The following is an 18,664-nucleotide window of genomic DNA, read 5'->3' as shown; positions in this document are numbered from 1 at the left end:
GGGCGTGACAGAGATAGGTTTACTGGTCGGCACCGCTGCCACACACGCGTAAGACGGTGACGGTTGCGCGGGAACTCGTTTTTGCATTGTCACGTTCGGCGGTGTGCCATTTGAAAGGCCGGTCATTAACCCCATCGGGCCACTTGTTGAGTCGTAGCTATCTTGCAAGCAAAAACCGCCTCTCTTGGTATTGACATAAGGTTCAGTCTCTCCTGCTTCAGCCTCAGACACAATTTTCTTCTTTTCGTAGTCTCTAACGGAAATTTCAAAATCTTTTTTTGTCATATACTCCTCCTGCTTCTCTTGAAGAGCCCGCACCTGACTCTGCAGGGTAACAATATCCTTCAAAAGGCGTGTCACATCAATATGATCGAAAGTAACGGGCGGCAGCTTGTGTAGGTCTTTAGCCACAAAAGTTGGAATATCATCGGGCTCTGTACTTCGTAAAACACTAATGATATCCTCTATATTTTTCTGTTTTCGATCCTCACCCTTTCTTTTGACGAGTCTCTGTGGAATCGTCTCAAACAGCAAGCGTTTCGCCTTGAAAATTTCCTCTTCGTCGAATGATTGCCTACAAAGAAGTGCTAAACTGACATTATCAATTGAATCTAGGGTGTTAACACAAAAACTCAGGCACTCATTCACGACCAACCGGCACTTGTCACAAGATAAGGTATCCATCTCGCAAGAGGTCTCGGAACCTCTGACCGACCGCGCGTGCTGTCAGCCAATAAACCTGGCCTGTTTTCATCGGCTATCTAGCAGCAAAAGGATTTATCTAGACGTATAAATCAATAATAAAATGACATTAAATTGCGTCGTAAGGAATCTAATAACCACGGATAGTAGGTACATATAATGCGATTCAAATAATAAAAGGAACGTCAAACCCTTTTTGGAATCTTTAGTGAGACATGACGACCCACATAGCTGAATGGTTAGCGACCCTGACTACTAAGCTAGAGGTCCCCGGGTTCGAATCCCGGTAGGTGCAATCATTTATATGATGAATATGGATGTTTGTTTCCGAGTCATGGATGTTTTTATGTATTTATGTATGTTTAAGTAAGTATATTGTATTAAATATATCGTTGTCTTGTACCCATAGTACAGGCTATGCCTAGTTTGGGGCAAGATAATTTGTGTAAAAGTTGTCAATATTATATTATTATTATTATACTACATAGTAGAATTATAGAGTGCATAACTACATTTTAAATGAACTGTATACATAAAGCATCACTCAGCGTGTGAACCTCTGCCCGTGCGTGATTTCTGCCGATGAGACCCTAATTTTGATTTCTGCGCATTAAATGAAATCGCTTAAGGCGAGGTTTTCCCAACACTTTAGGTAAAAATCGCTCGAACGTAAGATTCGATAGGTACGCTTGGACACGGGCATGGCTGAGAACGAACCGAGCGATGCGGGTTAACGACCGCCGACTTTCGACGAGATTTTTTTTCGTAATTGTGTTTTCGAAACTGCAATAATTTAGATAAAGAAATGAAGATAAACATATCAAAAAAATTGGAACCGTAGTATTTGTAGAAGTATTTTAAGTAGATTTTCAAAAATGTTACTTTTTAGGAATGTAGCGCCTTAAAATCTAAGTCAAGGCATATATTTGAAGCATCAATATACTGTACAATAATATTTAATGTTACTCTATGCTAGTAAAGTTATCAATGTTTAGCAATTAGCAGTTGAGTTGCTTTTCTAAACATCCTCACGTTACCGGCCATGCTCATAATATCACGTGAAACGGAACGCAAATGGGTTATACCTAATGCTATATACGAATGTATAGAATATAGGTCATTAGTATTTAACTAGGTGTTTTTGAAAAACATTTTTAGTGATTATTAAATCCAAAAACATATTTCTTCAGTATTCTAAGTGACCAATAAACAACAGCGTTGGAGTATCTATGTGGCGCTAAGAATTTTGTGTAGATATCACTCATACCAATAATGCTTAAACTTGGCCGAATCTGTGTATATTTTTTTCCTTTTCAGCTGCACATAAGCACAGCGTCCTTTTCAGTGGTTTTCATAGAAGGATACTTTTTTACTGTCGCTACTTTGTAAAAAATCATGGCATATATTGATACATACAAAGGTATATGTGTCTATTACGCGGGTAATGGCGGGTCGGACCCTCACACGAAGGGTTAGATAGATTTCAAACGCCAGAAAAATGTGTATTTGGTGGTACCCGAATGGGATATGATAACATAAAATAGTAAACACAAATGCAATATTTTTTTTTATTTCACCAATTCTTATTTTTTTTTACTTCAGAGGATTCTAAAGGGCATTAGTTATGAAAATGTTATATTATTTAAATTGCATTTTTGTTCTGTCACATGAATACTCTTAACAGATAATCTTGTATCTACGCATTAATAATTATACTCAGATAATATATACGTCTCTAGATAGAGTCTCTTCCTGTGTGTGTCTAACGATTTGTATGACAATTTGTGTTAGCGTGCGTGCATTGCTCAAAATAGAGGTTAGTTCTAAAGTCTATTTTTTCCATGTTTTCACAGGTGTCATAGTCTGTCTAGAGGTATAAATGATCTTAGTAATTATAGTGTTTAAAATCACAGCAGGGATGTATACATACGGTAGGCAATATAATTACTAAGTATTTTATTGCACGAAAGTTCTGAGGTAGATACCTTTAGTTTAGAGTATCTGTGGGTAGGTACTATGTTTGGACAATTTCAGCAGTCAGAAACGTTTTTTTAGGGTTCCGTAGCCAAATGGAAAAAAACGTAACGGTCATGTCCGTCATATCTGTCTGCCCGTGTATGTCACAGCCACTTTTTTCCAAAACTATTAGAACTTTACTGTTGAAACTTGGTAAGTAGATGTATTCTGTGAACCGCATTAACATTTTCACACAAAAATAGAAAAAGAAAACAATAAGTTTCGGGGGTTCCCCATACTTAACTGAAACCCTAATTTTTTTTCATCAAACTCGTACGTGGGGCGTATCTATGGATAGGTCTTCAAAAATGATATTAAGGTTTCTAATATCATTTTTTTCTAAACTGGTAATAGAGACACGTCCAAAGTGGTAAAATGTGTGTGCCCTGTAACTTGAATGATAACTAGAAAGTAGAAAAATATATGATGTACTAACTACCATGAAACCTTCCACCGAGATGGTTTCAACGAGATCTAGGAAGTAGTTTTTTTTAATACGTATAATTGATGAGAGCTCATTTACGTTGTATAATTTTGAGAAAAGATTTTTAGCCTTTTAAATAATTTAATATCACTTTCCTTTCTATATAACTCTTATATTATGTTACTTGCTGCTACGGAACCCTTCATGGGTGAGTCCGAATCGCACTTGGCTGCTTTTTTTTTAAAGTTTAAACTAATGCACAAGTAATAACCGCTTGCTGTCTTCTTATTGTTTTAATCATACGATCATGTTTACATCATTTCAATGTTCTACTTGGTACATTTTTTTCAGTTGTTTAGTTAGTACTATGTATAGAAATAAAATTTGAAAAACAAAATTTTATGAACGATGCGGGATTCGAACCCACGACCTCCGGCGTTCCGTGCCGGTGTTCTTACCAACTGAGCTAACCTTTCGAATCCCGCATCGTTCATAAAATTTTGTTTTTCAATTTTTAATTGTGTATTAATCCTAGAAGTGAGGATTATCACTTTAAAAATATAACATATGTTTAGTTTCTAAATTTCTCGTGTAATTGTGCTCAGCTTATTAAATAATATATATTCTTGTATAATTCACCTGGTAGAGAGAGTTGCCGGTAATATATGAGGAGATATAATGCGATCCATATTTCCTGATGAAGTCTGCGATGGAGACAGTGTCTCCGATATTTGTGTCATCGATGGCATCGAACACCACATCTTCCACGGGGATGTTCGGTGGGAGGTCACTCAGCTTGGCTGTCTCGCGAAACCTGAAAATCAATGGAATTTAAGTCAGTTATATCTCAAAAAATGACGTTTTTGGGCTAAAGTTGTGGTGCGTCGTATGTTAGGTTTACGAAGATAGCACATACGAATTATATTTTTTCTAAAACTTTAAACTTTTTGATGAAATTAAATAAACACACGGGCAAAGCTACTTAACCGTATTTAAAACATAATTCACGAATAAAGATACATTATTCACCTTAACAAGCTGTAAGTAATTTGTAACACATACTTTGTGCTATCTTGTGCGACCACGTAATGGTGATGAAAGTTTTTTTTCCTAAATATATAATTTATTTGATTGAAAATTTTTAAATTTTATTTTGTAGATAGTTGAGTCATTTGGGTGTGGGGCGGTCCTCCACAGTGCGGATTTCAAGGAACTTTCCTTCACGTACTACAAAGCTGGGGAATTTTCCTTGTGCGGTTTCTCCAGGAAGATACGACATGGGTTCCTTCAAATTAAAAAAATGCGTGTACACCTATCTAAACCGCCGGCGCTCCTGTGAATTCAGAGCCTGGAAAACTGGTGCGTTTCCAGCCTGCTGCTGCATACTTTTATTGGTGGTGAACCATGTCATAGCATCATCATAAAAAGCAAAAAACTTATCCCTGAAATTAAATATAAATTAAAATTTCCAATTCTGTGTTTTTCGTCTTTTTATTCCTCAACTGCATGTTCTGGAGAGAAGAACTTACCGAGATACTCTCACGAGGACGTAGCAGTGGTCTCCGTTGATGAAGGATGAGTTGATACCCAGATTGCGAGCCATAATATCAGTGGGCCAGCCAGCTGTGAAGGCGCGCCAGGGTCTCTCAAGCCTGAAAATTAAAATTTCCCAACTATAAATATCATTTAACGCCTAAAATCAACTAGCTTTCGTCGTCCATCGTCGTGGAAATCTTTTGGGAAGTCCTTTGTCCAACACGGGACGTCTTCCGGCTGATATGATGACGGAAAATATCTAATAATCAGTTGCGTGTGGTCAATGGGAGAAATAAAAATAAATAACAACAATTGAACGTTACCTTTCAAATGTAAAATCCCTGAAGTAAGCTTGAAGTAGCTGTTTCAAGTTATCGCAGAACTGCATATGGAAGTCACCATCGAAGAGTGACTTGGCGACTCCAGTGTTTTGGGCGACCGCATATTTGTCGACATCACGAAACACACTAACGGTGGGCTCTCTGAACACCCAACCTTCTGTGTCATTGCGAGGAACCACTCGCATGCAGATACTGAGGTAGCCATATCTGTAAATTCAATGAAACTGAGTAAGTAGATGGCTAATCCGGCTAAGTCACATTCAGCCATCTAGTTTAATGTTGCTAAAAATGACTTGGCTGGTTGATTTTCAGCAATCCGGCAATTTACAAACTGGCCAGCAATCCAATTGACCGCCTGCCTGTAATTGTATAACGTACCTTTACCATATTTAATATTTGTATAAGAATTTGTAGTAAATATTAATTGTAGGACTAACTGACATGTTCTATGACCTTTCGAAATAATATAGCTATAGACATATATAATAATATCAAAATTTTGGATACTTCTCGTTTGATTTTTAAAAAGTTATTGATGCCAATTCACTGATTAGTTAAAGTTATTTCGATATCAGTTTAAAGTTTTTTGATATCTGTAATAGTTACGAAAGAATCGCCTGAATTTCTTAATGATTACAGCCTGTATAGTATATCTAATAACACATACCAACAACTCGGTCATAACATACACTTTTAAATGGTGATCGAATTTTTCAAATCGGACATTATAAAATAAATACATATAAAATGCAAATCTGTTGTCTATTATAATAGATAGATATACAATGAGGAAACTAATACAATTCTTGATACAAAATAATCTACATTTCAAATAAGATTGTTTATTAACAGAATTGTTGTGTTCACAAAGAACTTAATTCTACATACTCAGGTGTATATGTTTATATATATATCATTATGTCACATAAATGGTGTAAATTCTTGAATTATTTTTAAGATAACTCCATATAAAGGCAACTCACATATATGTGCTATATTTATACAACTACTTAATGTATTTGCATATTTATATACATTAATTATGCAATAATTAATAACCGCGAACATATATGCCAAGCGCGTCGTCCCACACGAAGGGTTCCTTCCGAACCTATTGTAGAACATATAACTTTATATTTTTTAAAGTGATAACTTCTTATGGCAGGGTAAACCGCTTCGTAACGTAACGCGTTACGGCGCCAGTCTGTCTGGCTTCCCTTTCTCTCACGCATATGGCAGCGGTAGGCATGCTCCTCCTCTCTCACTCTAACCAATTGTTACTTTTATACGATTAAATAATGTACATACACAAAATTTTAATGTACATATTCAAAAATTGTAAGTAAGTAAAAATATATTTTATAATAAATAAAATATTTTATTAATAAATAACCTTTCCTTACATTATCATATTAATATACATAAAATTTAAGTAATAACCTAAGCTTTCCTCAAGTTAAACAATTTCAATATTAAATACTTAGTTTAACCACAGAGTAGGGATGGATACTTACGTATGTTTAACTAAGATTAGTTTAAGTTATCACCTCTGTCCGGGGCCCCAGATGCACACATTTTTATTCAAATACTTAAAATTACTTTTTTTATTTTAAGCGGCAATTTAGTAATATATATAAAGTAATGTAAGTAATATTCGGCACACTTTTACACAATTTATCGTGTGCGAGACTAGACATCTGGCATGGTGTGTAGGTAGGTACAATGGGTGCCAATCAACAATATTTAATACAATATGCATACTTTAACATACATATACATTAATATGTATATGAACATCCATAAGTCCGAAATATACGTTTATATTCAACATACAAATGTTTGCATATAGGTACATAATGGGCTTCGAACTCGGAATCCCTACGTCTACTTAAGCTATGAGACCATCTGAGTATGTGGGATCGATGAGTATGTTGACAAATGGACATCATCTTTCTGTGTTCTGTGTGGTACATCGGTGTTAGTAATAGCACAGAAAGACTCCAAAAATAACAATAATCGTAACTAGAATTCGATTAATTAATTAGATTAGTTAGAAATACGCAATTATTTTTATACTTTTTAGTGGATTTATATCTATTTTTTGGAATAGTGTTTTTGAAGCCGTTTGTTTTTTTTGTTAAAATTTATTGAATAATTTTTGATTTTTAGTGAATCTAAACATTTTAAAATGCAGCAATTAACGTAAGCGCTTTACAGACATTTAGAAATTCTGTCACAGATACCCTTACTGTAAGTCGTTGAACTTGAACATAACGACGTTACGGTAGGAGACTCAAATATCCGGATAGCATAAAAAAGATTCGGCTGAGTATCGTTAATTTGCCCCTAAGAATTGAAGAGTTCCGTTACTTTGTCATGGATCCCATAAGCAGAACTAAACCAAACTCTCACCAAAGTTCTTTTAAAGTATATCCTTTCCAATCGAATCCAAGAATCATCGAAATCGGTTGGCGCGATATTGAGTTATTCGTACAATTTGTCGCGGATATATTTACTTATAGCAAATCTAAGACTTTTTATGGTTTTCTCATGGATCCCTTAGTTAGATCTGGATATCTGGACCACACGGGAAGCACCAGCTTTCAAATAAAAAAAGGATTATCAAAATCAGTTCACCTAGTCGAAAGTTTTGAGGTAACAAACATAAAAAAAAACATACCGACGACTTGAGAACCTCCTCCATTTTATAAGTCGGTTAAAAAAGGCCAAAAGAAAACAAAAGATCCTAATAGGGTTGCATTGTCTAACAAAGAAATGGGTGAACATAATAAAAATTATCCTATGTTTATAATCCTGATGAAGTGTTCGATGCCGATGTCATTGTCTCCGTAAATCCAGTACAAGCTGAACCCTACGTAATATGTTGGACAATATCGAAATGAGCTCAATTTACACTGGATCATAATTTTTGGCCAAACGATCTACCGATATCGGTATCAGATTTGAGCAATGTTCTTACTACAGAAAACAACAAGTCATAATTCATTTACGCCAATATTTTTTTTGTAAAATTTGTTTCAGTTAGTAAAATTGATATTGAAAATACAAACTACAATAAAGTATTAAAATATTACTTATATATTATACGTTAGTATCTATCGCTACTCTGTAGTTACATAAATGGACTCAAAATATATTTCAGTGCAAGCAGTTTAGTTTACCTCATAAAGATATTGATAGATTTGCCAACGCCTAACTCCGAGTCTAGAGTGCCAGCGCTGCACAGTGCAACAGCTAGGAGGAGCAGTGTCGCGGGCACCATTACACTGCTACTGCGAACCTGAAACAAAAAAAAAAGTACTAAAAATATGTACTAAAAAATGTGAATAAAATAAAAGCAATAAAACAATCTCCCCGGCGGGGAATCGAACCCCGGTCTCCCGCGTGACAGGCGGGGATACTTACCACTATACTACCGAGGATGGTGTCCAGGAGGTTGAATTACACGATAGGAAGATTATTTTACTATCAATTTTTTACTAATATCACTATTATAAATAATATAGCGTTTATAATGTACAATAATTGATACAGCACAAAATATCTCCTACTATTAGAGTTAGCCCTATTGTTTCCCCTAGAACAAAATAGAGTGGGAATTTTAGTATTACAAAATCTTTCAGCATACTAGTGATGGATTACTTAGAAACATTAATTTTTGAAATTGATAATTACATAATATCTTTAATCCCGTAGATATTTTAATATTTGAGCAAAAACACCTATGTTGCCATAAACTGTATAAAATTCCTAAAATATAATTTATATATCAGTATATTATATATTAGTAATAACAAAAAAAATACTTATGAGTAAGAAAAAAGTTTTGTCAGAAGTGGGATTCGAACCCACGCCCTCAGAGAGGACCAGAACAGCTCATAATACCTGTATCACAGGCAAGGTTAACCTTGAGTCTGGCGCCTTAGACCGCTCGGCCATCCTGACAGTTGAGCAGCGAACTGAAATTAGCGTACATATATGTTTACCGGTTAGTGTTCTCACTATTCACTAGATGGCGCTTTATGTAAAGTTTGCTTTACAATATTGTTACTATATTAATATTTTCCATAGGCACTAATTATTACTTAACTATTGATAATTATTATTTTGTTATCATCAATTTAATTGTAGCTGTTACATAGAACATATAAATTTGCTTTCAATTATATTTAGTACTTACTTTCGCGACTTATTTGGGCGCCTTTTATTGTTATATATATTGTCTATTCGAGAGGTACCAACTCAAACCTTTTTTTAAAGTACATCATAATTTTAGAATAAAAAGAAATTGTAAGATAAATAATATTATGGAAATATTTTTCTTGCTGACTTTTTTTCCTTCTTATAAAGAAATAAACTTTTACTATTTAGAAAGAATATTTTTATTAATAATTATAAGAGTAGACGTTTTATTTTTTATAAAGTACACACACAGCACGGTCACTGTTATGTTTTATATGTATGTACGAAATATAGATCTATTAAATATTTTCTTATCTTCTAATGTAATTTTTCGAGTATATATCAACCCTAAAATTTGAAAACATCAGAGGCTAAGGAATGTAATCCCGCAAGATAATTGTAATCCAGGTTTTTGCGGAACCGCACCAACTTGCCTCACCACTACTCATCTCGTGCCTCTTGCCCTTTTGCCTCCTAAATAAAAAAGCAAAAAAACTTAAAATTCGCTCATCTTCCACTTCCACGCTAGTTGGAATAATATAGTTTCTTACATCACTCGACTCGGCTCATTTCATTCTTTACAGAAGTTTATCAAGAAGATTGCTCAAATTGCCAGACCTAAGTTGATGATCCAGAATTTTTCATAATAGCTGAGCAACATGTATAAAAGCCTCGTTTCGCTATAGGTTATCACAATCCAGCAATTCCACAAAAAATTACAGAGAATAACCTCACGAAAATGTTGCTAGATCACAGTATTTTGGGACCGAGGTATCCTAGTATTACATTCCGAATCAGAACAAACATACCACATAAACTTAATAACATAAACCTACTATTCGGCTAAGTCCAATTAGTACCTATGCCTTTTGTGGGGCGATATTATGCTTTTACGAGATCCCAAGAAATAATATCTGCGAAAACTTGTAAATAGCCTTCTATGTAAATATTTTCCAATCTATTACTGTATTTAGCTGTAAGTTTTCCAATTATAATAAAATAAAATAAAATTATCAAAACAAATTTATTACGAAATTCAGAAGAATTGTTAAAAAAACGTTTGTGTGGTTAAGGTTACTATTACATTAATAATTTCTTAATGATACCACCGAGCGACACCCTCAGACTATTTGATTATAAATTTTAATGTACGATATTGCGTATATTGTAACAATATTTAAAAAAAATCGGCTGAATTTGTTGAAACGACTGTCAGGACAATTCTTGTTAATATTGCTAATGTAAAACTATTTAATTTCAAATTATTCTAAATTTTAATAGCTAATCGTGAAGTATTATTTATACTAAGAGGTTTGCATCTTGATGAAGGTTGAAAACAACTGATTCAAATAAATAAAAAAGTGTGTGTGTACTTATGTATGCACTCAAGAAGTTATACTTCTTTGGCCTAATGAAGCAAAAATCATTCTGCTATTCTACGTTTTTAGAAAGACCAATTTTGTAAAAATCTTACAAAGATGGTTGTGACAATTAATTTTTAAATAATGAATACGGCTGTATGGGCTTGAACCCTTTACCTGTCCTAATAATGGACGAAGAAACAAAAAAATATAACGAATTACGCAAACGTCAGAAAATTTTAGGAACCAACTTCAACCTGTTACTTTAGTGTTAGTGATGCACGCGCATCTCAAAATTTCACTCTCATCCTTTTTTCATAACGCGCCTAAAGAAGTATAACTTCAAAAAGTAAAATAAAGACGAAATGAAAGAATCATGTTACATGAGTTAATTTTATAAATATTTCACGGTCGCGTGTTTTATGCCGTGTATAAAATTATGAAGATGAGAGATGTTCAGATTATAACCATTTATTTATAGCGTGAGTAACAATAATTGCGGTAATTTTCAACAATAAAACGAATTTATCCGAATAAACATAAGGTTTTATAAATTATTCATTTTGTATCGCATCGAGACAAGTCCTTGGCCTTAATCTTTCAATTTTATTTCTTCACTATCTGTGCCCGTGACTGCATGCATTTATTTGATTGAATGTTTATTTTTAATTAAAAAAAAAATCTCCGTTCACCGATTTTGCTATCAATGTTGCTTCAGGATATGCTGCAGGCATTTGTGAAAGTTTTATGAAAGTCTGTCCAGTAGTTCCAGAGATACTTAAGCGTGTACAAAAAAACAGACAGACGGACAATTTTTTAGTAAAATTTTTATTTTTGTGTTCGGCTACACTCCTTTTATCAACTTCAATCTGCTTGTAAAATAATATTTTAAGTATAAACACTTGGACTTTACAGTTTTATTACAACTTAAAGATATGGATGTACCTATGTGTTGTAGGCAGGTTGGGAAATCAGGCATGTTATAAATTCTCTGTGTAGAGGCATGGTTATTTTGTTGATACAAAAAAAAAGATTGCCCTAAAACAGTGATGGGTAAGGGGCCATCCATAAAGTACGTCACACGAATTTTAGGACTTTTGAACCCCTCCCCCCGCCTTGTCACAGGTTATCACATTTTTATAACCCCCCCCCCCTTCTGATGTGACGTCACACATTTTTTAAATTTATGTATGTATGAAAAAATAATCGAGAGAAAACAGATATTTTAATTTTTTACTTATTTTTATTAAATAATAATCTAATAAAATCAACATAAAGTCCAACATTTCATAAAACCGAAAAAACAAACGACTAGTTAGAAAATAATAAACGATTAATCCTTACCATTCAAAATTCTCGTGAATTTGAGTGTCTCACTTGCATTACAACGCCGCTCTAGAAGTTAAATGACGTTGCATGAGAGATTATCGCATAGCGAGAATGCTAAATTATTAATAAATATAGATCAAGTTCGTAATTTTTTAAAATTTTTGATTCACATCCAAACTTTGCGTTTTAGTATTTTAAATTTTAACATGTGACGTCACAAAAGTATTGACCCCCCATGCCCCTTGTCACACGATGTCACACTTCGGTGATACCCTCCCTCCCCATTAACGTGTGACGTACTTTATGGATGGCCCCTAATGGTATACGAAAAAAGACGGATGTCAAAAGTTGGCGTAACGTGTTTTCCCAGCGATAACACATTGCCCACCAATGCTCCCCGTGTATTCAATGTACTCCATTATATAAGGTATACGTTTATAGACACAAAACTAAAGTTTTTGCCCTATATGTGTTTAGTATGATCGAATCAGAGCTAACATACGGCCGCGCGTATGTTTGGTAAAGATCACAATTCTAGTACTGACAGATAGACGGAAAGTACATGATATGGAATTTTTTTCAAGCTCCTTATCGGTTTTACAAATAACTCATATCTTTTAAGTCAGATATCCATCAAGGTTTCCTCTTATAGTCCTCGGAATCCTATCCCACTTTTCTCTCACCGATCCCACAGAACAACATATACACGAATTTAACGTTAGAGATAAGTCTATCGATGTTCGGCGACAATCTAACAAAATTAAAAGATACTTAAATTATTATTCATAGCATTTGACTCTGCAGCGGTAGATGTCACATACTTAGATGTTAATATTGTAAATAGCATATAAGTAGACCTAATAAAATAATACACTAAAAATTCAGAACTCTTAAATTCGAAATATGAAATGAAAAATTAATATATAGTCAACAAATTATCATATCATATTTTATGTGTAAATTTGTAATGCTAGAGCGCGAAATCATTCTCGGATTGCTTTATAAATAACAATATTTTCCATTAACGCTTTCTGCTGTTTTAAGTAAATATTAATAACGTTGATACCGTGTATACCGATTCAATTGTAACCTGTGTGTGGAGTCTTGTATCTAGGGTTATTCGAAATCGATAGTTTAATAGCATAAGGTACTGGAACTGCGACAAAAGTAGACACATTGTGAAACGACGTATTCCATCACCGACAGCAACATGCAACCAATCGCATCTTTGTAATAATAGATGGCTAAGCGCGCTTAATTTTCATCACAGATCGTCCGTGAAATTAATTTAACGATAATAATCATACTGAAGGTTGTTCACAAATATTATAATCTGTTTTATGCCTTACGCGCCTCAATCAAGAGTAAACTTGTAATTGTTTTAATAATTGTCACTATGGCTTATAAAGTAGGCGCCATTATAACCTAATTAAAAAAATATACTTTTTTACCCGCTTTTTATTAGCTTACCTGTATGTATGTTGGTTTGTTACCGACTTATTTGACCCACTTTAAACGATTTCGTTCAAATTTCGTAGATTTATCGAAGACATGACAACACATGAATTTGATGAAATTATTCCATTTTTCAATTTGCAAAATAAGATTTTTGTTTATTTATATATATAATTTTCATCTATCGTCGATAATGCAGTAAATGAAGTTAATTTTAAATTTCAGCCATTATCTTTAACCGATTTATCTAATATTAGGAAATTTTCGAATAACAAAGAGAATTTTAAGCATGTTTTTTTAGTTTTTTAAAACTATTATTTATTTATATACAATGATATCTCCATAAATGTGTATAGATCGTCATTATTATACATAATTGTATTATTATTTTACTCGCACTGATAGCGGTCCTTTAGTCGACACGAGCCGACTTTACCATAACAGCTCAGTTTCATTCGATACTCAAATAAAGTGCTCAGCGCTTCTAAGGAAGTATTCACTTCATAATATTTCGAGTGTTCCGCTCTTTGCACAGAACAGTTTAAAAGGATTTTACCTGTTCTGTGGCTCTTTGTCATATATATGCTTCGTTTGTCATATATATCCTATATATATAATAAAAATGGTTTTGTTTGAGGCTCAATCACGCCTGATCATATCGACATGAAACTACCACCATTCGATGCGAAATTTATTCCAGATGGTTCATGGCTACTTTTTTTTATTGTATTTGTAATAAGATAAATAAAATTTAATTTATTTCCTTTTAAAATTCGCCCAGTGAAGCGGGCGGGAATTTCTAGTAGTATATAATATCATTTTGTAAAGGTACATTAACTGGCTTTTTGCGTTATCAAACATTATTTATTATATCGGAGTATGTGTGCTTCAGCGCACTAGCAATATATTAGTATCAATCGGACATGATGTTGCATATTCGAGTTAGAGCAGTCGACTTACCCTTAACGCTTACACTCCGGACAAACTAATAGATACAAACCGGTTTCAAGCGTTAATAACCGTTAAATTTAAAACCGGTGCCTACCCATGATGCCTCCGATGGTCTCATGAAATGGCTATTAACTGACTATATTTATTGCAAACAGTATGTTATCTGAGATTCAAGTATGTATACAGCCCTTGAGAGGCACTTACAGATGCAGTCGTGTGTATTTTGATGCAATGTAACTAAAGTAATTAGGTCTGGCTCATTATAAATTTATTAAATGGAGTAGAAGGGCATTTGAAAGAAAAAAGAAAAAATAGATAACTACAACTTAAAATCTTTACCCGTCTACGATTAATACTTATTTTTGAATCGCTATTTTTATATTATTCTTTTCCATCCATAGATCCACAATAGCGTTTCGAGATGGCAATCGATAAATTTTATGTACCTACGATATATTTGGTAGCACAGAATCGGTCGTCATTTATTTTGTATACCCCAAACATTTTAATTATTGATATTTTTATTACTTTATATGGCAATACGACGTTTGCTGGGTCAGCTAGTTATTTTCTTTGTCACAAAGTGGTCCCAACTACTGTGGGTTAGGGGGCATCCAAGAATTAAGTGAGTATTTTAGGGGGGCGAAAATGTCAAGCACAATCTCGCCCAATCTCACGTGAAGGAGGTGAGGGTCTCGGAAAATATCACGAGAATTTTTCCGCATTAAATAGTTTAAAATTATTAGTTAAATTAGTTAGCGACCCTACCTACTAAGCTACAGGTCCCGGAGTCGAATCCCGGTAGGTGCAAACATTTATATATGATGAGTATGGATGTTTATTTCCGAGTCATGGATGTTTATTTGTATTTATGTATGTTTAAGTAAGAATATTGTATTAAATATATCGTTCTCTTATGCCCAAAGTACCTAAAGGCTATGCCTAATTTTGAGAAAGGTAATTTGTGCAAAAGTGTGTCCGTATTATTATAATTATTATTACTAAAAATAATTTTGTACACGAGTAAGTTATACTTCTTTGGCATAAGAAAACAATTTAAAGTAACAAAATTGAACGAAGAAAAACATTTTATTTATATCAGTAATAAAGGTATAAGTGTATAAAAAATTGTTACAATCACCCAGTATTCAATGTTAACATTAAATTTAATAAACAAGTTATTAGTAAAAGTTTATTGTGTAAACAAATAAAAACAGTAGGTTCTTACCGATAATAATTAACCTTAAACATGTAAATACATATACACATAAAATTGAAAAATAATTTATATTTATTAATTAAAAATAATTAAAAATTAAAAGTATATTTACGAATGAATTTATTTTTTATCCCCATTAATATGACACAACAAATATATTCATTCATATTTGAATAACCGGAGACTACACTATTATGCAGTGTAAGTTACCAAGACAATTTTAAAGACATTAAGAAACCAACTTCATCCTATTTTGTCGGTGCTTCCCCTCCCCTCAACTCCCTCTCATAATTTTTCCCATACGCGCTAAAAGAAGTACACCTGCATTATAATAATAAATTTGTTTATTTCTTTAACAAGGGTACTTAAAAACTAGGGGCAGGTGTCTCCCGTTAAGCTTATCGCCTGTGTTGGGAACCACCGCTCTTTAAGATTTTTCATAAGATTTGAAAACAGAGCAGAGTATAATATAGAAAATAAATAATGAGAGTCTTAATTTATAATAATTGTAATCACCTACAACTAAGTGAACCCCACGCTCCAATTTTAAGTTGAATATTCCAATCTTGATTCTTAGTTCAAGTTACTGAGAGCTCTTGATATATCTCAAATGTTTGCATCTCTCCGATCAACAAGGGAAGTATTTTTAGCCTCCACTATGACAACACACCGCCCTACAAACTCGTGCGTATCTCAAGTACAGACAACAAAACAAATAATAAAAGTTGTCATGGTTTAGTCGATTTTTCGAGCAACACAGTGTAGCTCACAAACTAATTTATAATTGTTTTTATTACATGAAAAAGGTGTTTGTATGTTATTCTTACTAGCTGTACTTTTTCTATACGAGAGAATTTCTTAAAATATTTTTACCAGTGGGCTTGGTGGGTTCTAGGGTGAAGCGGTAATGTTATATATTAAATATTGTGTTTCGGTTTGAAGGATACCATAGCTAGTGACATCACTAGGCAAATGAGACTTATCATGTATTGTCACAAAGAGACGACCGCAATTACGATGCCGTAGAAGAATCCTGAGTGACACTGCATTTTAGTATCAGGTAGGCGTACACTTACCATCAGGTAAAAAAATGAAAAACGAACCTCACATGGACATTCCCAGTATCAGAGGTCAAGAGATGCGTTGCCGGCTTGCGAAAAAACGAAATAAGCAAATTCGGTAACACTGCAGCTAGCAACTAAAGTCACGAAATGGCGGCGCGGAGGAAAAGCTACGAGGGGTGTGAATGACATACATGATGCTCATTCAGTTGTGGAATTCGGCTGATGATATCAGTGCAATTGTAGTGCCGCTCAGGATTCCGAAAAATTCTGAGCAGCACGTCATTGTAACGGGCAATGCGTATCAATTACAACCATCTGGACGTCCTACTCGTCTCGTCCCTTACTGTCATAAAAAACTCCCCGTGATAAATGCGATAGAAGATACAGAGAGGCTCCACATCGTTTCGCAACACCAAAGCTGGTGCTTTGATCAAGCCATTCAGAGATGACTTGATCGATAAATCCAGCCGCACATGGTATCGACCTGGAAACACCTCACAAAGACGTGATGCCGTAGTTTGGTAATACGTGTATGAAAGTTCCATGTAAACTACAAGGACACGATAGTGAAATTCGGCTGACAGCAATGACGTTCTTTACAAATATCAGAACACATTATTCGCAGTCTAATAACGGAACGGCAAAAATGTGTTTAAAGACAATGCAAGCACACTTTTCTCTTTAGTTTTTGTTAACTGACACTGTCCTAATCAAAGAATCAAATCAGTGGTAATAAAATTAGTTTTTTTTTGTAATTTTATGAATGTCTACCATCTACCGTATCATTTACTTTGCTTAATAAGTGGAAAATGATTGTTGCTGTAAACGGAGCCTACATCTAGCGGTCAGACTACTCTCATATCAAATTTCATCAATATCATTTCAGCGGTTTTGCTATGAAAGCTAAACATTGGAAATATCTTTCAATTAACTTTTTTATATGTAAGTACATTCATACTGTCACTCCTGTCTTCCAGATAGGGGAAGGCAGAGAATATTGACCGGCGTCGTGGGTTGGGTCGTTCCTTGGCTAGTCTCGTGAACGGGCGCTACTTGTTACGGCTGGATGATCCTGCTTTCGAAAACTGATCTTCATGTTTTTAAAACTTCAGTTATTTAATGTATTTATTTGTTTACAGTGTGTGTACTTTGATGGTATTTAATAATATTGAAGAGTTCCCTAGAGTTCGAAAAATTAAATAACCAAATGAAGCGCACACGAAAACTAAAAAAATCTCTCGTGTCAAGCGCCACACAATATTTTTTATAATATAGATGATTCAAGTAGGTTAAATTGGTCACAAAGATATAACTGGCGTAAAACGAGGCGTTTCTTTTGCAAGGCATGATAAATCTGTATTCGAAACGCTGGCATTCTATTCTAGACTTCGAAATCTCTTAAGTAATATTCTTTGCTCTATATACCGAGAGAAACACCCAATGGTCATCGTCGTTTGGTGTCGAAACATCTGAAACCACAAAAATACTAATAGAAATTTCAATAAGAATGTATTAGAAATGTTATAAATGCTTACACTACATTGCTACGTACGCTTGCAACGCTACGGATATTGAAGGACTTATGTATTCTTATATTTATTTGGAAATAAATACAGATACATTCTTAAACATAAAATAGACAAAGTGAAATAGAAATAAGTACATAAGGATGTCTTCTTAAACAGTTTCACTGAAATTAACACTTAAATTATACCTAAGTACCTACTAACATGCAACCAGTAAACAAAATTTAAGAACTTAAAATTTTACAAAATAATAAATAGTAAAAATGTGGACGTTGTTACAATTCAGGAGATATCTGGTGATTAGCAGCAATATTATGAAAATTTAGGCAATAATAAGTAATAAATAAATTAGGAATCTTATAGTAATAAACAATCGCCATATACACATTATTTACTTAAAAAAATGAAAATGTGTGTACTTATGGACACGCTTTATAAGTTATAAGTATGTGATTGATGTAAGAAAAACTCTTTAAAGTAGCAAAAATCATATAAATGGTCGAAGAAAAACATTACATTTTAAACAAATATTATAAT

General features: G+C 33.8%; 1 protein-coding gene and 2 non-coding genes across 6 annotated transcripts in view; all 3 read right to left on the bottom strand.

Annotated features, from left to right (window-relative positions):
• Positions 1 to 18,664, bottom strand: part of LOC126978158 (torso-like protein) — a 74,423-nt gene that overhangs the window by 7,208 nt on the left and 48,551 nt on the right. For all 4 annotated transcript variants that reach the window (XM_050826913.1, XM_050826915.1, XM_050826914.1 and 1 more), the window contains exons 2-5: positions 8,202 to 8,320; positions 5,002 to 5,226; positions 4,672 to 4,794; positions 3,782 to 3,956 (exon numbers count right to left, since the gene is read on the bottom strand). In XM_050826913.1, the coding sequence (XP_050682870.1) occupies positions 3,782 to 3,956; positions 4,672 to 4,794; positions 5,002 to 5,226; positions 8,202 to 8,302 (624 nt within the window). In that variant the 5' untranslated portion in view covers positions 8,303 to 8,320. The remainder of the gene's footprint in view (positions 1 to 3,781; positions 3,957 to 4,671; positions 4,795 to 5,001; positions 5,227 to 8,201; positions 8,321 to 18,664) is intronic.
• Positions 8,391 to 8,462, bottom strand: Trnad-guc (transfer RNA aspartic acid (anticodon GUC)). The gene has a single exon. It is a non-coding gene; the product is annotated as a tRNA-Asp (tRNA).
• Trnal-caa (transfer RNA leucine (anticodon CAA)) lies at positions 8,868 to 8,985 on the bottom strand. Its single transcript has 2 exons — positions 8,948 to 8,985; positions 8,868 to 8,912 (listed from the first exon to the last, which is right to left on the bottom strand). It is a non-coding gene; the product is annotated as a tRNA-Leu (tRNA).

The sequence above is a fragment of the Leptidea sinapis genome, chromosome 47, assembly GCF_905404315.1.
Source record: "Leptidea sinapis chromosome 47, ilLepSina1.1, whole genome shotgun sequence".
Taxonomy (NCBI): Eukaryota; Metazoa; Arthropoda; class Insecta; order Lepidoptera; family Pieridae; genus Leptidea; species Leptidea sinapis.
The sequence above is the reverse complement of the archived record's forward strand: the minus strand, read 5'-3'. Positions and strand labels throughout refer to the sequence as shown.